General features: G+C 42.1%; 1 protein-coding gene across 1 annotated transcript in view; it reads right to left on the bottom strand.

Annotated features, from left to right (window-relative positions):
* Positions 1-25,160, bottom strand: part of LOC144498510 (sodium-coupled neutral amino acid symporter 1-like) — a 50,339-nt gene extending 25,179 nt beyond the window's left edge. Inside the window, exons 1-5 of the mRNA XM_078219730.1 lie at positions 24,969-25,160; positions 13,404-13,576; positions 11,783-11,861; positions 7,326-7,441; positions 1,328-1,401 (exon numbers count right to left, since the gene is read on the bottom strand). Of these exons, the coding sequence (XP_078075856.1) occupies positions 1,328-1,401; positions 7,326-7,441; positions 11,783-11,861; positions 13,404-13,489 (355 nt within the window). The 5' untranslated portion in view covers positions 13,490-13,576; positions 24,969-25,160. The remainder of the gene's footprint in view (positions 1-1,327; positions 1,402-7,325; positions 7,442-11,782; positions 11,862-13,403; positions 13,577-24,968) is intronic.
* Between the last annotated feature and the right edge of the window lie 310 nt (positions 25,161-25,470).

Raw genomic sequence — 25,470 nt, 5'->3', positions numbered from 1 at the left:
ACTCCCTCAATTAGGAAAAGAACTGTGTCTTGGTTGCTGCTTCACTAACTGGCTTGAATCCTGTTAAAATGGAATGCATCATATCAAACCTCACACATTTATCCTGCTAATCCCCCTAACCTATACATCTTTGGACATTAAGGAGCAATTTAGCATGTTCCATACATCTAACCTAGAAATCTTTGGACTGTGGGAGAAAACCGGAGCATCCGGAGGAAACCCATGCAGACACGGGGAGAACATGCTATCTCCACACAGCCACCCAAAGCCCGAAGTGAACCCGAGTCCCTGGCATTATGAGGCAGCAGTGCTAACCACTGTGTCACCGTGCCACCCTTAAATCATTTTATCTTGTAACATCTCTCACCTATATTCAACCATGAACTGATTGATAAGACTCTTTTTTGTCTGGATTATTGATCTAAATTTAGGTATTCCAAGCAAGTAGGGACTAAAGTACTGAAGAGACTACACTCGTGAGATAATGGATGGAATTCCCCGATCTCGTTACCCCCGCTGCTGGCGCGAACAGAGGATTTGGCGCTCAGCCAAAACTCCATTCACTGCAACGGGATCGGAGAATCCCAACCTGCGGGGGAGGTTGGAGGTTTCTGGCAAATTGATAGGGTTTTAGAATATATAAAACGGAAACTGCTTCTAACTTTTAATTTAAGGTAACTGTTAGGATTCAGTGCTTTAAAACATGATATGAATAAATTAATAAGTTCAAAAGCATGGGATGGAATTTTACCGTCCCGCCCGCCACGGGAATCATAGCAGGCCCGGGGGGGGGGGGGGTGGGGGAGAGAACCATACAAAGGTCTGTTGAGCTCGGGTGGGATTTTCTGGTCTTGGGACGGGCGCGCCAGGGAAATCCCACCCTTAGACCCAGTTGCTGGCTGTTTTTCCTCTTATTTATTTCCTTCAAAGGTTAATTTAATTAGTTAATTTTGTTTACAAGTTATTTAATTATCATTGCATATTCCTGATAAGAAACTCTTGTTCAAAAACATCTTCACAATCCGAAAGAGACTTTTGACTTTGTGGTGCTTGAAAGCCTAGAAAGTTCATGCTGTGACATACGTGTCCATTTTAGATCATGAGATGGGTGTAAACTTTGAAGTACAGCCAACGTGTTCTCTGACAGGGTTTTGTAATTTGCAAGTAACCACTGCATATGACCAAAAAAAGTTAACCGGCGAGTTTCAAAGCCAGAACTGACATTTGTTTTACGAGTTGCTTACACATGCAATGAGTCCTGAAGACGGCAAGCAATTTAACAATGAGTTCTGGTGCTACAGTCTGAAAGAAAGTTCCATCATCTTACCTGTTAAGACTGAAATCTGGAGCAAAAGGTGAATAGAATAAAGCGACAACAGAGCCATACCAATTAAAAGGGACCTGCAGAACAAAGAAAAAGGAAAAAAGATGTTTGTTCCGCTCTGAATTATGCTGCTTAGCACTTTCCAGATTTTAATTTGCTCATTTTTATTTAAGCTTTGAAATAAAGAGATGTCTGACATAACCATCGACAAAGCAAAAGTGGGCAATTTGACTCTGGATAAGTAAAAAATGAGTGATATTAACACCACCCCTCATTATTCTGAAATGAAAATCAAAAGTGATACTTAACAGCTGAATCAACACTGACCATTTCACAGTACCAGCCAAAGTTAAAATCACCCTCAAATAATTGCTCTCATTCTTTTCCTTGATGATTTTGAAAGGACTTGTTATGTATCCTCCTGAACTTCATTTCACAACCTGCTTAAATACTATGGGTGGGATTTTCCGGCCGCGCTCGCCCCCAAGGCTGGAAATTCCCACCCAAGGTCAATGGTCTTTTGCATGGTCCGCCTTTGCATGCTACGATTCCCGTGGCAGGTGGGACGGGAAAATTCCGCCCTATGGCCGGAGCTATATAGCCCCTCCCACCGGCGGAATCTTCCGGCCCAGCCAAAGTCAAAGGACTTTTGAACTGCTGTGATATCGTAGCTGCCTCTGTTTTTTAGAAACACACTGGTGAACACCTTATATTTATACTTACAAGAATTGTCAGATGCAAGCTAAAGGATCAAAAAACCCACAAGTAGCTAAAAGCAAAGAAATAATGCTGGAGGTGCCAACACCCCTGGCTTACAGTAATGTATGCGGTCATGGTAAAAGACCAAACATGGTCAAGTGCTATGTACAAATCTAGGTTAAGAGTCAGTAAAGCACCCACAACAGACAACGTTTTACTAAAAAAGTATTCTTCCATGGAATGTGGACGTATCTGGCAAGACCAACATCCGTTGCTTTCCCGAATAGCCTTTGAACTGAATGCTTTGCCCGTCCATTTCAGAGGGCAGGTAAGAGCCAACCACATTGTTCTAGATCTGCAGTCACATGTAGACCAGACCAGGCAAGGATGGCATTTTTCCATCCCTAAAGGACATTCGTGAACCTGATGGTTATTTATGACAATTGATGATGGCATTATGGTTACCATTACTAAAACTAGCTTTCAATTCCAGATTTAATTAGAGAACAAAGAACAAAGAAAATTACAGCACAGGAACAGGCCCTTCAGCCCTCCAAGCCTGCACCGACCATGCTGCCCGACTGAACTAAAACCCCCTACCCTTACCACGACCATATCCCTCTATTCCCATCCTAATTATGTCTTTGTCAAGACGTCCCTTAAAGGTCACTATCGTATCTATGTTTCCACTACCTCCCCTGGCAGTGAGTTCCAGGCACCCACCACCCTCTGTGTATAAAACTTGCCTTGTACATCTCCTTTCAAACTTATCCCTCGCACCTTAAACTTATGCCCCCGAGTAATTGACTTTTCCACCCTGGGAAAGTGCTTGAACTTAAATTCTATCAGCTGCCATGATAGGATTTGAACATTCATCGTCAAAATATTAGCCTGGCCGTCTGGGTTACTTGCCCACCACGCAACTATCTCCCCCCACCTCCATGAAGTTATTTGGAGTAACTTTCACAGGCAATTTTTTTTTTTTTTTAATACTTTTCCAATTCAATCAAATCAAATCCAATTCAGAGTCTCAACAAGTTGAGACATTTCCGATCCAGGCTGACAAGACAGGGCAAGCGACCAAACCACCCTGTCCTGGGCCTGATCTACATGAGCCAAGCTGATTGGAGAAGGGGGAGGTTCCTCCTCCAAGACTTGGGCTCATTTGCATCTTAGCCAAAAGGCCGAGATGCCGCTTTTAAAAATTGCCTTATATGAAACACATGAAGCCTCAGTGTAACCCAATGACCTCAACCAAGTGCAGGCGATCCATACTACACTTGATCTTAGCCAAAAACTTTCATAGGCAATTGTGGATGGGCAGCATGCCATCCCACTGGAGTCAATGGGAAAGACATTGGGCAGGCTTTCTGGTGTTTGTGTGTGTGCATTTGTCTTACAGTGAGTGGGTGACAGCACCGGTACATTGATATATGAATATATTCAATTTTATGAAGGTTGATTGCGAAGCTAGCAGGGTTAAAATGCAGAGAACACACTGGAGAATACAGAAGATGGAAAATATAAAGTAAAATTAGAATACTTTTGAGAATGCATTGGATAAGATGTAAATGAAATGTATGCCATAAACAAGTAGCTGGTTAATACCAAAACCTGGAACTTGGTGGTGACATAAAGGCCGAAACAGAGGGAAAAAATGTTGGAAGCGTTTTAAGAAACACAAAGGATGAAAGATCATGCAATGCATAAAAGAAAGCCAAAGCTTCCAAGTGTATTATCTATGAAGGATCAAATTAAAGAGATTTACGGAAAATGGGATTTTCCGTCCTTTCCTGATGGCGGGAGCTTCTAGTCTCACTGAAGACCACCCCACCACGACAGGTTCCCCGGTGGCGGGGTGGGCAAGCCACGCAAAAGGCAAAACTGAAAGATCCTGCCCAAAAGATTGAACTATGTTCATGGAGAATTGAGCTTCAAAAAACAACTGACTCTCTTAAAGACTAGCAAGGTGAGGTAGCAGAAAAGGTAAAGATGCACACAATTATGACATTTATTTCCGCTGAAGAACTACAGCATTCCTTTAACAGAAGATGGATCTGCATTTCTTGAAAAATGGAGATTAGTAAATGAAATGCCGATTTTAAAAATTGGGCACTTCAATACATATCAGGTGGAAAACTGAAATATGTTCAGGTACAAGATTAGGCAATGCAAGCTGCCGGAAAGAAAATTGGTGTAAATCCTTCATAGCTTATCAATTATTATGAGTGATTATGTGATCCAGCACTCTCAGTAAAGAGGGATACTCATTCAAGGCACAGCCACAATTAACCAAAACGTTTTCCCTGCAAGGGTTGTTCCCCAGTGGGAGTGCTAAATTTTGCAATCAATCTACAGATGGGAAATTATTATTTTATTTACAATTATTTGAAAATGCCAAAAAAATTGGTTCCTTGCAATTAAGTCAATTAAATTAATATCCATAAAGATGAAGGCATTGGAGCATTTTAGAAAGAAAACAATTCCACATCATTTAGCAAGCATGCAGGCAATAATTCGAAGATAACGCAGGTTAATGAAGGGAAACAGTGAAAGTAGTGGTCATTAATTGCAACAGTTCTCAACAGGCAGTTATAGTTGGAATATATCAGCACTCTGCCTGGAAACCTCTGTAGCTTACAACAGTTATAAATAATTGTGTTGACACTACTAAAAATGTCTAAGTTTGCGAGCTACATACTTATTTATCAGTGAAAGCAAAGAATTCAGCAGAACGTTAAGAAAAAACTCTACAGAGGCTTGGTAACAGGATAGATGAATAAAAATGGGAATTAAAGTTGGGAAATATGAGCTAATACTAGTATTAATATTAGTATTCAGGGGGAGATGATGGTCACGTGGCATTATCGCTAGAAACTCGACTAATATTCTGGGGGACCCGGGTTTAAATCCTGCCACAGCAGATGGTGGAATTTGAATTCAATAAAAAAAAATCTGTAATTAAGAATCTATGTGAAACCATTGTTGACTGTCAGATAAACCCATCTGGTTCATTAATGTCCTTCAGGGAAGGAAATCTGCTGTCCTTACCTGGTCTGGCCTACAGGTGACTCCAGAGACACAGCAATCATTTTGAAATGCCAAAATGATTGGATCCTTGCAATTAATAGTCAATTAAATTAATATTTAATGATATCTATTAATATCAGCTGAATAATCATTTTCAGCACCTCTGTTCTTCATTCTTACAATAATGACAAATATGTGTAGGTGGCTTTAAGGCACTAATTCTATTGAGGATCTCGATGGAGATGAACCCTCATTTAATCTCCTATAATTCTTGAAGGAGACCAGTCAGTTTCCATGTGGATAGCCATGTGCATTCTAGGACAGTTGTGAGAACATGTTAGCAAGCACTGAGTGCAGTCTCTTACTTTCTCTCTCTGTAAGTCGTAAGGTGTTTTATTCATCTTATGCACTTAGTAAAGATTAAAGTTTGAGTGGAATTTCTGGCCCGGATTTTCATGCTACCTAACGAGCTGCTCAACCAAGATTCAACTAATTTAGATGTATCTATTAATCTTCATTTGTTCTTCTATGTGTGTTGGCAACCCTATCACCTGGTTTCATTTACTGAGCATTTTTCTAATGAAACCAACTGCTCTGGATAAGTTGAGCAAATTTCGCTGACTAAATGATTAGCAATTAAATCAACTCCCATTAAATCGAAACTCGATCTCTTCCCATGTTTGTTATCAAATTATTTTCTTTTACCTCGACAGGATGTGATGCAATTCAGCAAAATTGATCTGCATAAATATGCTGATTGTTCCTCACACAGTTCAAAGTCAGCTGGATACAATTTATCATGAGGCAAAAAAAAATCTGCTACACTTTGTCAGTGTACTTTATACATCCAATCTCGGGCAGAATTTTCCGACTGTTCCCGCTGGCGGGTACTTCTGGTCCTCCTGACGATGCACCCTGTCACAGGTTTCCCAGCAATGCAGGGTGGACCAGAAAATCCCACCGCAGGCCAATGGCAGGCTGCCGCCGAGAAACACACCACGGGAGGCCAGAATGTATCCACATTCAAGACAGTTTCCTATCGTAAGTACAAACACAATTGCTCTCAAATCATCATAGATTTTCTGATTAATGGAAGAGAACATGGGGGAGATCTTGACCCCATGCTTGCTGTCCGTGCGAATGCTGGAGAGGACTCGCGATCCGGAAGTTTAGGCAGCAAGATTGGGATTTCGGACCTTCCCCACCTGTCACTGGTGACCCCATTAGCATCACGCCGATAGCGGGCATGAACCTGCTTTACATGCATTTCAAATATTTTAGTACCATTAACTGGCCCCCTTGCCAGATATTTACCTCCGCCATGCATTGACACCGCCCCGACATCAGGTTAACTTAGATGTGAACCTGTCGTTGGGTGTCTCCCCTGGGGCACAAAGATAAGTATAACCCCTGTGGGAGAGGGACATAGACAGATAGTGGCCTGGCAATGCCCCCTGGCACTGCCCCTTGGCACAGGTTGGCCCTGCCAGGTGGCACAGCGCCAACCTGACAGTGCCAACCTGTGTCAGGGGAAGTGCCGGAGATGGACCGCAGTGGGAGCTCATGGACTTTCATTCACATATGGAGGTGGGCTGGAGGAGGCATGAGAGTTGGGGATGCCGGCACTGGCCGTTGGAGGTGGGGGGTGGAAGAGGAGGGGGAGCTGATGCTGACTGTTACGGAGAGTGGGCTCTAACCGGGATGGAGGTGGGGGGGCGGATTAAGTGCAGACGTCAATTGGGGGATTGGGGGGAGCCCCGAGACCACCATGGTGGGCTGAGGAGGAGGTTTTTTGCTGTTCTGATCAGGGCACCCTTTAAGGTGGCACCCCGATCACTGTGCAGCCATGTTTTGCCAGCATGTTAAGGCCCCCCCTCACCCGTTTTCTTTATCAGAATGTCGTAAGATCTTGAGAGAAAGCTGATGTGTTTTGCTGCTTTTCTCGCCAGAAACAACACTGCCATTTCTTTTGGAAGATTTCGCCCAGTGTTTGAAAGCAACTTTGAATGTGATGTGGATAATATATATAACATCTGAAAAGGCAAAATGCATTCTTAAAATTTCAGACAAGTTTGATCATCAAAAATATTGTATCGAAAATAAAATAGCATGCCAATGACCAAATGTTGTAAATCAAAAGAACCATGCAATGATCTCTTCAATGAACAACACAGCAATGCTGTGAGGTGTTAGTTTGAACAAAAGGAACTGTTCATTATAAGAAAAGGTATGAACTATAACATTAATGATAATTTTTCCATTTGATACTTACACAAACAGTACAATTCCTGTATTGGCCATTGTGTATGACAAGCCTAAGAGGCCAGTACCAATGATGGCATTGCTCAAGTTAAACACAGACATTGAAATGGAGGTTGATCCCACATACTAAAGAAAATAGAAAAATACATTAATGTGACTTAATCAGACTAACAGACTATTTGTTTAACAAGCCTCCAATACATGAACAGACGCAATGCCATCCCAAATGATCATCAGAATTTTTAATATTTGCATTTTGTATAATGTAACCAAATTGGGGCGGCACGGTGGCACAGTGGTCAGTACTGCTGCCAGGGCGCTGGCAGCGCCAGCGCCAGGGACCCGGGTTTGATTCCCAGCTTGAGTCACCGTCTGTGCGGACCCTACACATTCTCCCCAATCTGCGTGGGTTTCCTCTGGGTGCTCTGGTTTCCTCCCACAGTCCAAAAGACATGCTAAATTCTCCCTCAGTGTACCCGAACAGGTGCTGGAGTGTGGCAACTAGGGGATTTTCACAGTAACTTCATTGTAGTATTAATGTAAGCCTACTTGTGACTAATAAATAAACTTCACTTGACAAATTGCAGAAGCAACCTGAACGTTATAATTCAGGTGCATATTGGTTGTGACAGCCTTGCTGAACTATGTTATTATTTGATTTGTATTAAGGATTTATCCACTTCCTGATGCATAATTTATAAAAGACCTGCAACAACCTCAATTTTTGTTTTATTTATTAATATGCCACTGAAGGAAAAGATTCAGAAAAAAGGCACAGTAAGAGCAATTTTGGTGTACAAGCACACAAAATAGGAGCAGAAGTAGGCCATTCTGCCCCTCGATCCTGCTCCATCATTTGATAAAATCATGATTGATCTGTTTTCATTTCAAGTACCACCTCCCCTCATTGATTTCCTTGTCTACCAAGAATCTATGTACCTGCGTCTTAAAAATATTCAGTCTGTCTTCACCACCTTCTGATGCCGCACAAGCTTCAGAAAGAGAAAAACATTCTCCTCATCTCTACCCTAAAAATGTGACCCTTGATTTTGAAACAGTGCCCTCTTGTTCTGGACTCACCCACAAGAGGAAGCATCCTTTCAACATCCACCTTGTCAAGGATAGCATTCTATTATCCTTCATAATTACCCGTTGCGCCTGCAAACTAACTTTTTGTAACTCATGCACGAGAACACCAAGATCCCTCTGCACCTCGGCATTCTGCAGCCATTTTCCATTTAAGTGGTATTCTGCTTATTCATTCTTCCTGCCAACGTGAACGGCTTCATATTTTCCTACACCAAATTCCACCTGCCAGATTTTTGCCCACACACTCAATCTATATATCCATTTGCCACTTTCTAATGTCCGCTTCACAATATACTTTCCTACCTATCTTTGTGACATCTGCAAATTTAGCTGCCATTTCTCCTCATGTATGTCATTGATATAATTTGTAAAAGGTTGAGGCCCCAGCACAAACCCCTGAGGGACTCCACTCATCAAATCCTGGCAATCAGAAAAAGACCCATTTATACACACTCTGTTTTCTGCCAGCCAGATGATCTTCAATTCATGTTATGTTGCCCCTACACCATGAGCTTCTATATTTCCACAATAACCTTTGATGAGGCACTTTATCAAAAGCCTTCTTGAAATCCATGTACAGCATATCTACAGGTTCCCTTTTATCCACAGCACAACCTACTCCTTCAAAGAACTCCAATAAATTGGTTCAGCAAATGGATATGGGGGGATGGGGGATCAGGATATTGAATTCCAGGATCAAAATGAATGGTCTAGGCCTGCTTCTAGTTTCTATGTAACGTGATTTCCCTTTTGCAAGACCATGCTGACTCTTCCTGATTATATGGTGTCTCTTGAAGTGTCCATCTATAACTCCATTAAGGATTGATCTAATACCTTCCCCACAACAGATGTCAAGCTCACTGGCCTATAGTTTTCTGTGTTTTGCCTCCCTCTCTTCTTGAATAGAGGGGTTATTTTTCTATTTTCCAGTCCGATGGAACTTTTCCAGATTCTAATCAATTTTGGAAACTTAACACCAACACATCCACTACCCCATTAGCTACCTCTTTTAAGATGAAAGGATGAGGTCCATCAGGACCCGAAGACTTGTTAACCCACAGCTCCATCAGTTTGCGCAGTACCTCTTCCCTAGTGCATGCAATTCCACCAAGTTCCTCACCTTCCCACTTCTTGATTTACAGCTAATACTGGAATGCTGTTTGTATTCTCAATTGTGAAGGCAGAAGCCATTTCCTTATTATCTACTAATAACCCCCATTGTCATTCTCTAGAGGACCAACACTCACTTTACTTACACTCCTTTTTAAATTTCTGTAGAAACTCTTTGCTCTTTTTATATTTCTAGCTAACTTCCTCTTATACTCTAATTTCTTTCTCCTACTAACCTTTCAGTCATTCACTGCCGTTCTTTATATTCATGAGCGTGTTATTCAAAGAGCTAGCAATTACAATGTGTACAGTTCTTGTGTGAAGCTGGACTGTTAGATTATATTACATCCAAGAGTTCTACTGGACACAATGGAGGTTATTTTACAAGTCTGTGCTGCTGGCAGGGTGTTTCAGCCAATGGCGGCACACATTCAAAACTCAGGTCTTCTTGGTCGGTGATTTCAGGATCATTAAAAGGAATGAGCAGAACATTGTGAAGAGTGCATTCCCCAATCATGCAGTGTCTCCCCCTCCTCATTGATCATGTGCAGCATCTCCCCCCCGCCGACTCCGATCAGGCGCAGACTCTTTCAACACCTCCTCCCACCTCATTCAACTACAATCTCAGCTCTCCCCGCTACTGAAGATACGCACAGCCTTCCTCCCATCTCAGGATTATTTACAGATTCCTCTCCCTCCTTCTCCGTTCGCAGCCTGACCCCTCACCAACAACCGGGGATGTTCCAACATGGTCCCCCACTGTGGCATCCAACCCCTTGCTACTGACCAGGCTGCCCATCCAACTGGATGCCAAGCGGGACTCTGCATCATTTTATTTAAATTATACCCTGCCATTAAGATGGGCAGTGCTTCCACACCTTCAGCCTTGCTGGGCTCATTGCCTGTTACCAGGCTACGCTGCACATTGCATGCAGGCCACAAAAATCACACTTCGGCCCAACTTGACCATGCTGCCTTTGTTTTTAACCACTAAGCTAGTCCCAATTGCCCTCATTTGGCCCATATTCCTCTATACCCATCTTACCCATGTAACTGTCTAAATGTTTTTTAAAAGACAAAGTTGTACCTGCCTCGACTACTACCTCTGGCAGCTTGTTCCAGACACTCACCACTCTCTGTGTGAAAAAATTGCCCCTTTCTGGACCTTTTTGTATCTCTCCCCTCTCACCTTAAACCTATGCCCTCTAGTTTTAGACTCCCCTACCTTTGGGAAAAGATATTGACTATCTAGCTGATCTATGCCCCTCATTATTTTATAGACCTCTATAAGATCACCCCTCAGCCTTCTACGCTCCAGAGAAAAAAGTCCCAGTCTATCCAGCCTCTCCTTATAACTCAAACCATCAAGTCCTGGTAGCATCCTAGTAAATCTTTTCTGCACTCTTTCTAGTTTAATAATATCCTTTCTATAATAAGGTGACCAGAACTGTATGTAGTATTCCAAGTGTGGCCTTACCAATGTCTTGTACAACTTCAGCAAGACATCCCAACTCCTGTATTCAATGTTTTGATCAATGAAACCAAGCATGCTGAATGCCTTCTTCACGATCCTGAACACTTGTGACTCCACTTTTAAAGAGCTATGAACCTGTACCCATAGATCTCTTTGTTCTATAACTCTCCCCAGCACCCTACCATTAGCTGAATAAGTCCTGCCCTGGTTCGATCTATCAAAATTCATCACCTCGCATATATCTAAATTAAACTCCATCTGCCATTCATTGGCCCAATTGATCAAGATCCCGTGGCAATCATAGATAACTTTCTTCACTGTCCACTATGCCACCAATCTTGGTGTCATCTGCAAACTTACTAACCATGCCTCCTATATTCTCATCCAAATCATTAATATAAATGACAAATAACAGTGGACCCAGCACCGATCCCTGAAGCACACCGCTGGTCACAGGTCTCGAGTTTGAAAAACAACCCTCTACAACCACCCTCTGGCTTCTGTCATCAAGCCAATTTTGTATCCAATTGACTACCTCACCCTGGATCCCGTGAGATTTAACCTTAACCAACAACCTACCATGCGGTATCTTGTCAAAGACCTTGCTAAAGTCCATGTAGACAACATCAACTGCACTGCCCTCATCTATCTTCTTTGTTACCCCTTCAAAAAACTGAGTCAAATTTGTGAAACATGATTTTCCACTCACAAAGTCATGCTGACTGTCCCTAATCAGTCCTTGCCTCTCTAAATGCATTCCAATAGTCAGTTTCACGAGACCACTGGCTACTTACATGCTCCTTATTTTCTTTCCGTCCATCATCAATGCTTCCACGGTGCACTGTACTTTCCAAATCATCTCCACCACATTTTCTGGAAGACAATAAAAAATATCACTTTAATCTATGTTTATAGGTGTGCTGTATTTAACCCTTGCTCTATTTCACATTCTCATTTTAATTATTGATTATAATTATAAATTTAATTAGGCGTATTTTAAGTTCCCCTAAATAATTATATTTAACATGGGGCGGCACGGTGGCACAGTGGTTAGCACTGCTGCCTCACAGCTCCGGGGACCTGGGTTTGATTCCCGGCTTGGGTCACTGTCTGTGTGGAGTTTGCACATTCTCCCCGTGTCTGCGTGGGTTTCCTCCGGGTGCTCCGGTTTCCTCCCACAGTCCAGAGACGTGCAGGTTAGGTTGATTGACCATGCTAAATTGACCCTTAGTGTCCAAGAATGTATAAGGTTAGATAAAAAATAGGGGTAAATGTGTGGGGTTGTGGGGATAGTGCCTGGGGTGGGATTGTTGTCAGTGCAGACTCGATGGGCCAAATGGCCTCCTTCTACACTGTAGGGCTTCTATGATTCTATGATAATACAGCACTGAATTTGGGAAAATCCTTCATGTATTAGAAGCGAATTGGCAGTTTTAATATAACTTATACTAAACTGTGCACCTTAATATTGAATGCCTTTATTTTAACGCTTAACAAGTAAGTACAACTGCAAAAAAGTTATGTACAGACCCCATGATGTGGTATATTTGGTATATGTGGTATATTTTTCAACACTCTCTAGATAAATTAGCCTGACCTGGGTGTCTGATGAATATAAATAATTTGAGAATTCTTATTTCATGATTTGAAAAAAATGATTCTGATGAAACCACTGTCGATTGTTGGAAAAACCCAGCTGGTTCACTGAATATCCTTTAGGGAAGGAAATCTGCCGCTTTTAACTGATCTGGGCTGCATGTGACTCCATTGCCACAGCAATGTGGTTAACTCTCAATTACCCTCTGAAATGGCCTAGTAGGCCACTCAAGGGCAACTAGGGATGGGCAATAAATGTTGGCCAGCCAGAGACGCCTACTCGAAGTCAGCATCCATTTTGTGATACTAACTTTCCTAAGATACTGGAGCTGCATTATTTTAGTGGCACAGTGGTTAGCACTGCTGCCTCACAGCGCCAGTGACCCGGGTTCATTCCGGCTTTGGTTGACTGTGTGGAGTTTGCACATTCTCCCCGTGTGTGCGTGGATTTCCTCCAGGTGCTCCAGTTTCCTCCCACATTCCAAAGGTGTGCAGTTTAGGTGGATTGGCCATGCTAAATTGCCGCTTAGTGTCAGGGGGATTAGCAGGGTAAATGTGTGGGGTTAAGGGGATAGGGCCTGGGTGGGATTGTTGTCGGTGCAGGCTCGATGGGCTGAAGGGACTTTTTCTGCACTGTAGGGATTCTATGATGTCATGATTCTCACTGATACTTTCCTTCCAAGAAAGTTAATTTGATACCTGTAATGAATATCCAAAATGTTATCATACAAATTATAAATAGGACAGACAAAAATGATCCTATTATTATGAATATTTTATAATAATGCTACATATAAGAAGTGAATTTTTACTCCATACCTTTCCATTGCAGCCCCTGCTTCTGCAATGTCTTTGGGTTTACAGCCACCAGACTTGATACTACCCTTAAATTCCAAATCATCCATTCGAACTCCTGGTGCAGCTTTTGGAAACTTGCAGGTAGTGGAGGTCTTTACAAAAATTGTTCAATCTGATCTCAATGTGATTTTAACCTGTTTAGACCAACACATGATGTAACTTTAGTCATTGGAAACAGGAATTAAAGGGAAGAACTGTGCTGCTTGTTTAGTTGGAGCGAGGTCAAACTTCTACAAAAATCAATTATTTTGATCCATGCAATTGATGTGAATAACAAGGATTCTTCAATTAGTAAATGTGATTCATAAAACATTTAAAGAATCCCGAAATTAACATTGCTATGAAATAATTCTGGTCTTGTTGGAATGTGCAGAGCAGATTCTTTGTCGCAGAACTCTTCTGGTGAAAGAGAGAGAGAGTTGGGGAAGAGATTACAACACGTTACGACTGTGTAAACTTTCAGGCTGTGAGCCCGAGGTTTTGTATTTTTACTGAGAGACATTACTAGTTTTGGAAGAACTGCAAAAGGATTCACCAAGAACACTGAGCATTGAGGAGAATGATGTGCAGAGAATACATCAAAATCAATCTGTGTATTGTTTATTTTTAATGAGGGCAGAAGCAACTTCACGGTGGCACAGTGGTTAGCACTGCTGCTTCACAGCGGCAGGGACCGAGGTTCGATTCCCAGCTTGGGGCACTGTCTGTGCGGAGTCCGCACGTTCTTCCCGTGTCTGTGCGGGTTTCCTCCGGGTGCTGCGGTTTCCTCCCACAGTCTGAAAGACGCGCTGGTTGGGTGCATTGGCCATGCTAAATTCTCTCTCAGTGTGCCCGAGCAGGCGCTGGAATGTGGCGATTAGGGATTTTCACAGTAACTTAATTGCAGTGTTAATGTAAGCCTGCTTGCGACACTAATAAATAAATAATTAAACTTCATTCTTCGATAAAAATTAATAGTGAGGATTTAATCACTCGAAAGCAGTAACTGCACGGGATCAGCCGCATAATTCAATGACTACATAAGCAGGAGATGAGTAATTCACCAGAGAGGTTGGGTATTCTCTGGTGAATTACTCACCTCCTGTCTCCCCAAAGAATTGTCCACACTCTACAAGATACAAGTCAGGTCTCCGATGGAAAATTCTCCTGGCTGGTTGAGTGCAGCTCCAACACTCAAGCAGCTTAACATCTCCCAAGATAAAGCAACCCACTCTTTCCACCATCAATGCATCAAGTCTACAGTATCTACTATTTACACTTGGTAAAGCTTCCTTGACAGCACCTCCCAAATGTGCAGCAGGGGCCTGGAGCACCATCACTTCCAACTTCCCCTCTGCCTCGCACACTATCCTGATTTGGAAATATATCAGCTTTCCTTCGTTGTCACTGGATAGAAATCTTGGAACACCCTGCCACTGTTGAGTATTTTCACCATATGGATTACAGCAATTCAAGAAGGTGGCTCCCACCACCTTCTCAAGCGAAATTAATCACAGAATTGTTATGGTGCAGAAAGAGGCCATTTGGCCCATCGTGTCTGCACCCAGCTCTCCGAACGAGTATTATGGCTCAGTGTCATACTCAATACACAGTAATTGCTGGCCTTGCCTACAAACCCACATCCTGTTGATGAATCAAAAATAAACAAGAGAATACATGATGAACCCTGGGAAGCACAAGGATCAGTGAGGGGGACATTTGTGTGCATATACACTGGTCCCTTAAGGTAGCAGAGCAGGTAATAGGATTAAGAAGGCATATGGCATACTTGCCTTTGTTAGCCGAGGCATAGAGTTTGAGAGCAGGGAGGTTATGCTGGAACTGTATAAAACATTGGTTAGGCCACAGCGAGATTATTGTGTGCAGTTCTGGAATCCACATTATAGGAGGGCTGTAGTAGCACTGGAAAGGGTGTAGAGGAGATTTACCAGAATGTTGCTTGGGCTGGAGAGTTTTGGTTATGAAGAGAGATTGTATAAACTGGGTTATTTTCCTTGGAGCTGAGGAGGGACATGATTGAGATGTATAAAATTATGAGAGGCATAGAAAGAGTAGACAAGAAGAAACGTTTCCCCTTGGTGGAGGGATCAATGACCAATGGGCAGAGATTTAAGCTAAGGGGTTTAGAGGGGATGTGAGGAAAAACATTTTCACCCAAAGGTGGTGGGAGTCTGGAACTCATTGCCTGAAAGGGTGGTGGAGGCAGAGACCCTCATGACATTTAAGAACTGTTTAGATGTGCACTTGTGATGTCAAGGCATACAAGACTGTGGGCTAAGTGCTGGAAAATGAGATTAGGATAGTTGGGTGGTTTATATTTGATTGGCATAGACACGAAGGGCTGAAGGGCCTTTTTCTGATCTGATTACCTCTATGACTCGCTAGTATCCACATATAAAACTTCAATAAGAAAAGCAATAATTCTAGACAGCTGGTAAAAAGCATATGTAGATCTTATCTTCAAAATGGGAGATAGAACCAAGAAAAGTATAGACCAACTAGCTTAATGTCAGTGTTCTGAAAGGTACTAGAAAAAAATCACTTAACAAGAGCGTGAAAGATAGCAGAAGTTTCTAAAAAGAAAGGTCATGTTTATCCAACCGTACTAAGTTGTTTGAAGAAACAACAGAAAGAGCAGACAAGGCCAAGGCGTGGTACACATGGCTTTTCAGAAAGCCTTTCATAAGGAACCTCAAAAGAAATTGAAGGCAAAGACCAGTGACAAGATTGACAGCTGACTATAAAACAAATGGAACACATAAACAAGGAAGGGTAAAGTTAGATGAATGTAGAACCACAGTTATAGAATCACTCTTGATCTACTTTGTTCTGGTGAGGTGTAACGGTGCATTTTAGATGAATACAAGTTCCCTTATACAACATGATGGTTATCAATAAGCTTGAATTCAGATATAATCTATATTTACACCCAGCCACTTATGTTTTTTTTAATTCATTCGTGGGATATGGGCGTCGCTAGCTGGCCAGCATTTATTGCCCAACCCTAATTGCCCTTGAACTGAGTGGCTTGAGAGGCCATTTCAGAGGACAGTTGAGAGTCAACCACATTGCTGTGGCTCTAGAGTCACATGTAGGCCAGACCAGGTAAGGATGGCAGATTTCCTTCCCTAAAGACATGAGTGAACCATGGTCATCAGTAGATTCTTAATTTCAGATATTTTTATTGAATTCAAATTCTACTATCTGCTATGACGGGATTCGAACCCGAGTCCCCAGAACATTAGCTGAGTTTCTATAACCGTGTGTATGCAATCTCTCTTCATAACTAAAACTCTCCAGCCCAAGCAACATTCTGGTAAATCTCCTCTGCACCCTTCCCAGTGCTACCACATCCCTCCTAGTCACACAATAGTTTCCACAGTTACTCTTTTTGTCTACATTTTGACAAGTTTTAAATTTAGAGACAGAAACATGGGACAGTTCTGTTTATAATGCACTCCAGTTACTGCACAGAGAGAAGGGCTAAATGGCCTTCTCCTGGTTCTATTTTCAATGTTTCTATGTTTCTGAAGCTCATGTTTCTCATCAGAACAAATGCAAGAAATTTGCTTGTATTCTTTCTGGCCTTTCCAGCTCCCGTTACTACTTTTGGTGCTTTATGCGTTGGTGTTTGGCCTCTTACCTTCCAAGGATTACGTGGCCTCCTATATGTAGGGAGCCATTATCTGCAAAGTAAAGGAATATGGTCAAACCTTGCATCTTTCTTTGCATTACTTGGAAGCATGGGGAGTCTGTAGTTCCCCATCACTTTCTCTATGGCGATGCCTCAACCAATCAGATTCAACTTGCCAACCAATCAACACTCTCTTTTCTCCTATGGTATAAATTGTTGTGGTTGTTTGAAATTTGGCATTCTTGCATTTGCCCTGATGGGTGCAAGACAAAAAGTTTCAGCAACATGTTTCTCTTTTCAGTAGTATTCACACTCCAATTTATTAAGATGTAAATGCAGATACAAATATAGTTCTCCTACATAGGTCAGGTGCACACTAAGACAGTTCAAAATGTTTTTCTATCTGTGGCTTTAGCATATCACAACCACAATATATTTCATTGATTGTATACAGAAGATTCTGGCCTCTAAACCATTAAGCATCAATGAATTTTGAAGTTATGCACAATTTCTCAGCTATGTATAACATATGGCGTGTGGAAGATAACACATACATCACTGTAGACTATAAAACATTGGCATGGCAACCTGTACATCAGTAAGAGTTTTAACAACACCAGGTTAAAGATTAAAGGTGTTGTTAAAACTCTTACTGTGTTTACCCCAGTCCAACGCTGGCATCTCCACATCATGACAACCTGTACATCTACAGCCAAAGGTAAAGCCTTGCCATGGTGCAAATATCCCATTCTTACCCTTCACTCGAGTGTTAACTATTGTGTTTAGCCTGCTATTTAGACTTATGTATCTCAACTGACGTGTTACTATGCAACAGATATTCATCTCAGAGATTCATATGTATCTCTAATCATGACACTTAGTTTAGTCGATAGCATATTTCAATTTTGCTTACCAAAATGAGCAATGATTTAATGTTAAACTTTAATAAAAGATTCAGAATTGTAATTGTCAATAAACATAAACATTGTGAAGCTGCGGGGAGAGGAAATTTGGACCCCGAACTATCGCCAGGATTTTCCAGCCCCTCCCGGGGCATGTTTTCCAGCAGCAGAGGTTTCTCCGGGATTCTCCGGTCCTGCCGAAGTCTATGGCATTTTGCTTGGTTCGCCCAACCTGCCGCCGGGGAACTCACCGTGGGGTGGTTGCCTTTGACGAGTCCAAAAGATCCAGCTGGCAGAAAGGGCAGGAAAATTCTGCCCTATATGTGTGACTTTAGATAAGCAGGAGGGCGGATATAAACACAACTAAAATTAAATTGCAAATGTGTTGTGAATTTGTAGAGGTGTCACCCAATGAACAAATGTGCTGGAAATGTGTTCTGATTAATGATGCCCCTAGATAATAAATTTGTACTAACTATTATTTTGAGACAATTGGATATAATTTATAAATTTGTATTCAAACTGTATTCAGTACTCTTAAAGGTATACCACAATAGTAATATATCTACATGACAAAATAAATGGCCAGCTTATAAGCGATATATGCTATTAGCCATGTTAATTGACTCAAGAATTCAATTGACTATAGGTACCAAGCAACCTGATGACAATTACATGCATTAGACAGTTAGTGCCACATTTCTACCTGATCAAATTATCAATTTGGTTTAACAATCCAGAATCAGCAACTGTCTCAAGATGAATACATTGATTTGTTCCGATTACTGCCTGCAGATGCTTCCCCTTGCAGTGATCCAAGGACTGGTTTGGGAAACGTCACACTTACGTTAGGTGGTGAGATTTTCAGCTGCTATGTGCAAATGTGGAAGAAAAGATACATCATAGGAGTTTTCACACCCACCCTGCTGACAACCAGCTGGCGATGGAGTTGGGAGTCATTGCTCTTTATACCAGGTTCAATGTGTGAGAACATCAGACAACTGCATGACAGAGTTATCAGGTTCACCCTACTCCTGTAGAAAAACAATTTGATTTGATTTGATTCATTATTGTCACATGTATTGGCATACAGTGAAAAGTTGTTTCTTGCGCCCTATACAGACAAAGCATACCATTCATAGAGTACTTCGGGGAGAAGGAAAGGAGAGGGTGCAGAATGTAACATTACAGTCATAGCCAGGGGGTGTAGCAAAAGATCAACTTAATATACGGTAGGGAAGAAGCTTTTCTATATCCAGGCTGTACAGGGACAATCCACATCAATAACAAGTGGGTAGAAAATTTACAAATAATAACTGAGTTGTGTGCAGCAGAAAAAGAATACAAAAAGCAAAATGATTACATTCTTTTTATACAATTTAAAGCAGCAACTAATGAGTTAACGGAAATCTGATTGCTGCTGTTGGTCAGTAAATTTCCTCATGGTGAAATAATGCAGTTTCGTAATTTGTGCGGTGTTTCTGACCACATGTTTGCTCATCGGTCTTGAATAGCTTGAGGTAGCACACACTGGGAAGACTTAAGCACCCAGACCAGGTCACAAATGCTATTATTATAGTACTACTATACTATTAGTTAGATATTGACACCATGCACCCCTCCCACCAATGCTAGACTTTCATAGGAGCGCCCTTTCAGACTGGGCGGCACGGTGGCACAGTGGTTAGCACTGCTGTCTCACAGCGCCAGAGACCTGGGTTCGATTCTTGTCTTGGGTCACTGTCTGTGTGGAGTCTGCACATTCTCCCCATGTATGCGTGGGTTTCCTCCGGGTGCTCTGGTTTCCTCCCACAGTACGAAAGACGTGCTAGTTAATGCATTGGCCATGCTAAATTCTCCCTCAGTGTACCAGAACAGGCGCTAGAGTGTGGTAACCAGGGGACTTTCACAGTAACTTCATTCTAATGTTAATGTAAGCCTACTGGTGACACTAATAAATAAACTTGGTGTTCACCATTTTAGCATAAGGGATAAGGAGAGGATTTCCCTAAATCTCCAAATACATTCAATGTTTCAATTGGTAATAGTGGAGTGGGAGTGGTGAGGGGAGGGGGCGGGTATGAAGGGGTTTTTACTGCCAAGTTTTCACTGAGCTCAGATTTTACATTTGGGTTCAGTCAGCCATCACGTCACCCACCCAAGACAGTATGCACAGGAGGTGTAAGAGTGTAAAGTCCCTGGTGTAGCAATATTGAGAATACAAATCTTCCAAGGGAAGTAAGGATTGAAAACATATTCCAGTCTATGGAATGCGGTTCCCATCAAGCAGAATGTTTAATGGTAGTCAAGTTGATGATGTCCATTTTATTCTATCACCCACAGTTAAAATGATACCCCTTTATGCCAAATGGGCAAAAGGGTTCCTCACTCTGGGGGTGAGGTGGGAACAACAAGTGAGAAGTGGAAGTGTTTTGGACAGAATCCCTTTCACCATCAACCCTCTTATAGTCCATCCACGTTTACCTGCCATCAATGCGCTGGAGAAAACCTTGCTCCAGATCGGTGGGTCAAATAACAGAGAAGCCTGGGATTTCCAACAATCCTGTTTAAATGTAGCATTCATACTTTGCAAACCATTGGTGAGGGCCTGCTTCACTCATTTCATCATTGCAGTTGATGCTTCATGTAGCCACTCATTCCATGGATGAGGACATTGCAAATGTCTCTGACATCATGCCACTCGGACATGCTCCTTCATTCTCTCTGCAAGCACGTACAATGCAGTCGGAAAGCCTGCCAGAACATCAAGCATTCTTTGCTGCTGCTCCAGAAGACATCTCTTCATCGACAACTCCTTCCTTTGGGGAAGGAAGGGATTGGGCATCCTAAGTATGGGTGTTGATGAGGGCTGGAGGAATGGGTTTTGGAGGTGAGGGGGTTAGCCACCTGTGATATTTATGTGCTCTATTGCCAAAAAACATGTCAGGCAGGGGGCTATAAGAACCAGCCCAGGTGAAAATCCAACTATCTTCTTTACTGGTCTAACTGAAATGTCATTATTTGACCTGGTGCATAATCTGACTGTGTCCTCTGATGGTACACCCTCAGAGTGTGTGAGATCCTCTCAGGAGTCTTCATCACCATCCTAGATTGCCTCCTGAAGGATGTTTAATAGTGCCTTGGATGATTACGGATGAATTAGAACTGTCAAAGTAATAATGTTTTCAGTGATCATTATGTACAAGATCATATTGACATCAAGTCAGCATGAGTGAGTATTGTCAAGTGGCTGCCTGATATTTAATTCTGTCCCTAGGTAGCTAGGAGGTGCCATCTCCAACACTCAGGCAAGCCAAAATTCTACTGCTCTCCAGCATCTCCCCCTCTGCAGATGTTAGAAGTCAGATGACTGGAGCATGGCCTTTGTTTCTCTGCCTCTCCCTCTAGTTCTGTTCTATTGACAGATGAGAAGGTGAGGAAATGCATAGACAGAGAGAGATGGATGTACAAGAACGTAGGAAGTAGGTGCAGGAGTAGACCACGTGGCCCATTAAACCTGCTCCACCATTCAATGTGATCACGGCTGATCTAGGGCTTGAACTCCACTTTTCTGTCCATTCCCTATATCCTTTGATTCCTTGAGACCAAAAAGATCACCCTATTGCATACTGGGCGGCATGGACAGGTTGGGTCAAAGGGCCTGTTTCCATGCTATAAACCTCTATGACTCTATGACTCCTCGATGATTAAATATGTTCAAACGTGGAGCATCCACAAATCTCTGGGCTGGAGAATTCCAAAGATTCCCAATACTTTGAGAGAATAAATTTCTCCTGATCTCAGTCCTAAATGATCTTTGTCTGCAAGTTCAGGTGGTGAGCGGAGTGATGTAGTGATGTCGGCTTGAGAAGATGGAGTGAGGGGGTTGATGTGACACACATATCAAAGTATGGTTGAATATGCCACTGTACTCACTTTTCCTGTCCTGCTTAGGTCATCAAACCACTTTCAGCATCGAATCCACAGGCCTGACACCACACTCCTGCTGCCCACCTCTTGAGAGCAATCTTCCACTACACCTTGTTTAAAAATGCAAGCTTCTTCCTCCAATCGGTGGGACAGAGTATCTCCTGCAGGGCCTTACAGTCCGCAGTATTAAATTCAGGGAGGCTTCAGTGAAGCATGGCACAGGCTTAGCACAATGAGACTCTATTAGAGTATTTATTCCTTTTCTGTCCTCCATCTCCACAATCCCTCAACTGTTATCTTTGCACTTCCACTATAAATAGTCCAATTGAAATTGACCCAAATGGGCTGTAATAATGCTTACTTGTGCTGTTTGGTCAGGACCCTCAAGTGAGATGCATTTGCATTACTGTTTTGAGGAAACAAGATCCGGGGGGTAGGGGGAGGGGGTGTGGGGTGTGAGGCATTTGGGTTAATAAGCTACTGATAGAGGCACTCTATATCTGGGCTCCCACGTGCAACTAAATACCATGTTCCCACTCACTGGCTCACCATACCCCACCCACTCGTAATGCATGATTAAGTTAAAATTCCTCCCTCAGAGCACGAAGAAAGTTTCTACAGGTTCATAGTTGTTCCAGGGAAGGTCTAGGTTATCAAGATCTGGAAACCAAGCAGAAACTTGTTGGCTTGTTTTCCTATCTTAAACTATGTACCATAACGGTCCCTAACAGACTGATGTACGCTGGTAACAAACTAGATGCAAGACTTTTGTTTGCATTGATATCGCATTTGATTGTGAATACTTTTATTTAATAAGTCAATTGTGGTGAATTCTTTTGCGTTAAGTAAGGAAGCTTTCATTAAATCTGTAATGCTTGTTGTCGGAGTGACTTTTTCAGAGTGGGCAGTAAGGGGTTATGCTTTGAAGACAGAGCTCATGATGGGAAATTACATGGAGAATTGCTTCACTGTTAAACATAGAAACTCAGTTCACAGGATGGATGGAGGCTTTTCAATAGACCACATCTTTCATATAAGCAGATAAATATAAACAAATATTTTAAAGCTTGAATTTTATAACATAACAGATAATGAGGTTCGCAGCTGCTTCTGTATGAACTATGAGTGCTAGAAAAATCACTTATGCTGCAGCTATCCTTTAGTCGGAGATGAAGAATTATATTTATGTAGTCACCTTGCTATAAAACATAATGAAGATGCTGAATCAGATCTTAAGCAAGGTTTAATTTCCTGACAATGAAAAGCAAAAAAAATAATAATCTGGCGGCCGAAATGTATAGAGTGTTGAGATCATAGACTGATACAGCTTAGAAGGAGGATATTCAGTCCATTATGCGTGTACCAGCTTTCCTGTAGCCCTGCATGTTTTTGCAAATGTTCAAGTATTTATCCAATTCACTTTTAAAAGTAATTATTGACTCTGCGTCCACCAACCTTTCAAGTAGTCCATTTCCAACGCCATCTCATTGAGTTACAAAGTTGCCTCCCAATGCTCCAGGTTGTTTTGCCATTCATCCTAAATCTTTGTCCTCTGGTGACCAATGTTTCTGCCCCAATTGGAAACAGCTTTTCCTTGTTTTTTTTGGTACCTTTCGGTACTTTATTTCCAACCAAAAAAACGAATTCAAATTGAATCCCATTCATGGTCCTCATGCAAGGGACAAATAATTTCCAAGCTAACAAGATGAGACATTGCACCCCATCTTGGGCTTGATCAAACAAGATCCAAGCTGACAGGATGAGTAAGAAGTCTCACAACACCAGGTTGACAGGATGGGGCATTACACCCCATCCCCGGCTTGATCTAACATCTTTCAGACTATGGGAGGAAACCGGAGTAAACCTTCTTCCTCCCAGGGAAACAGCCCCAGTTTCTCCAATCTATCCATATAACTTAAGTTCCTTTTCCCTTGAAACCTGTCTAAGGAATCTCTGTGGACCATTGTTTAAAGTTTATTTATTTGTGTCACAAGTAGGCTTGCATTGACATTGCAATGAAGTAACTGTGAAAATCCCCCATTCGCCACACTCCGGTGCCTGTTCAGGTACACTGAGGGAGAATTTAGCATGGCCGTTGCACCTAACCAACACGTCTTTCGGGAGGAAACTGGAGGACTCAGAGGAAACCCACGCAGACATGGGGAGAACGTGCAGACTCCGCACAGACAGTGATTCAAGCTGGGAATCGCACCCGGGTCCTGGCACTGTGAGGCTGCTGTGCTACCCACTGTGCCTCCTTGAAAGGGAGAGAAGTTCAGCATTTGATGCAGAGGAGGATGCAGGCTAGGGAAAGGGAGTGAAGAGATAATAGAGGGATCCGTCACAATAGCGAAAACTCCTCACCTACAGGCTCCGCTGAATTCTTTCAGCCACAAAGTTAATTCTTCATGCTCTGCTTATAAAATAATCCACAAGAGAGCTTAAAGTTAATCATATAAAGAGAGAAATTGGAATTGCCGAATAAATAAAATACGTAATGGCCAACATGTCACTATTTCCATTGGTGATGATCACCTAGAGTTGAGGTTCCACCCATTCCGGAGTTCCCACTGAAAATCTCCCTGTGATGTTCAACATTTAAGCTGCCGTACATACATATATATTCAAAAGTATTATTAAACTTGAATGGTAAAATGGAGAAAACGCGGTATCTCAACCGCAGATAACCCAAAAACAGGAAATAGTTTCTCACTATTTAAAAACATCCTGCCTTTGCTACCAAATATGTTCCTATAATCTTAAAATGTGAGTTCTGATACCTTTACTGCACTATTGTGTAAGTACATTAATACAAATACACATCGAGATAAATATAGGATTTTTAAAAAAAGTTTCCCGTCTGCATATTTTTCTAGAATGCCCCAATTTTCTCCACAATTCCAATGAAAGCAATAATTAAACTTACACAATCTATCATTACACAGACCCCCGCTGAGATCCGATTCTATCAAGACAAGATTCCATGTAAAATAAGAAATAGACGAAGGCACGGATTCCGAAAGAGCACTCAGAGGATCCGAGCAAATTTTATTTTTTTACCTTTTACTTCTGAGGCTGGGGAAATTCCCTCTGCACTTTCTTCTCTTGATGGGTTAGAAGAATGGGTAAAACGTTTTATTGAGTGGATGTAGCTGGACCAGACCGCAACTGACAGATATATCCTTGACTGTGAATATTAGCGGGAGCATTTGCCTTCTGCTGGAGGTACAGGATACTGATAAAGTGCTCAGCAGCTCAACTTCAGTTTCCCCCTCTTATAAATAGCATTCCACTACATGGTGCTAATCTCGCGACAGTACATGTCAAGAAGGGTGAACACATGTGTGAAAAATACACTCCCACATTTAATTGAATGACGTTCATAAACATGCAGGTCGAGGCTCCTAGACCATGTCCCAGCAGTTGTCCAGGACACTAAATCGCTTCAAATCACTCAACGTGTCAGTCAGCATCCCTGGGTACCCACCTGGACCAGTTTGCAGACGGTGACTCAGCTGCTGAGTCCATCCTTGTTTTAACATAGAAAATAGGAGCAGGAGGA

Source organism: Mustelus asterias, chromosome 9 (assembly GCF_964213995.1).
Source record: "Mustelus asterias chromosome 9, sMusAst1.hap1.1, whole genome shotgun sequence".
NCBI lineage: Eukaryota > Metazoa > Chordata > Chondrichthyes > Carcharhiniformes > Triakidae > Mustelus > Mustelus asterias.
Note: the sequence above shows the minus strand (reverse complement) of the source record. Positions and strands in the feature narration are given on the sequence as shown.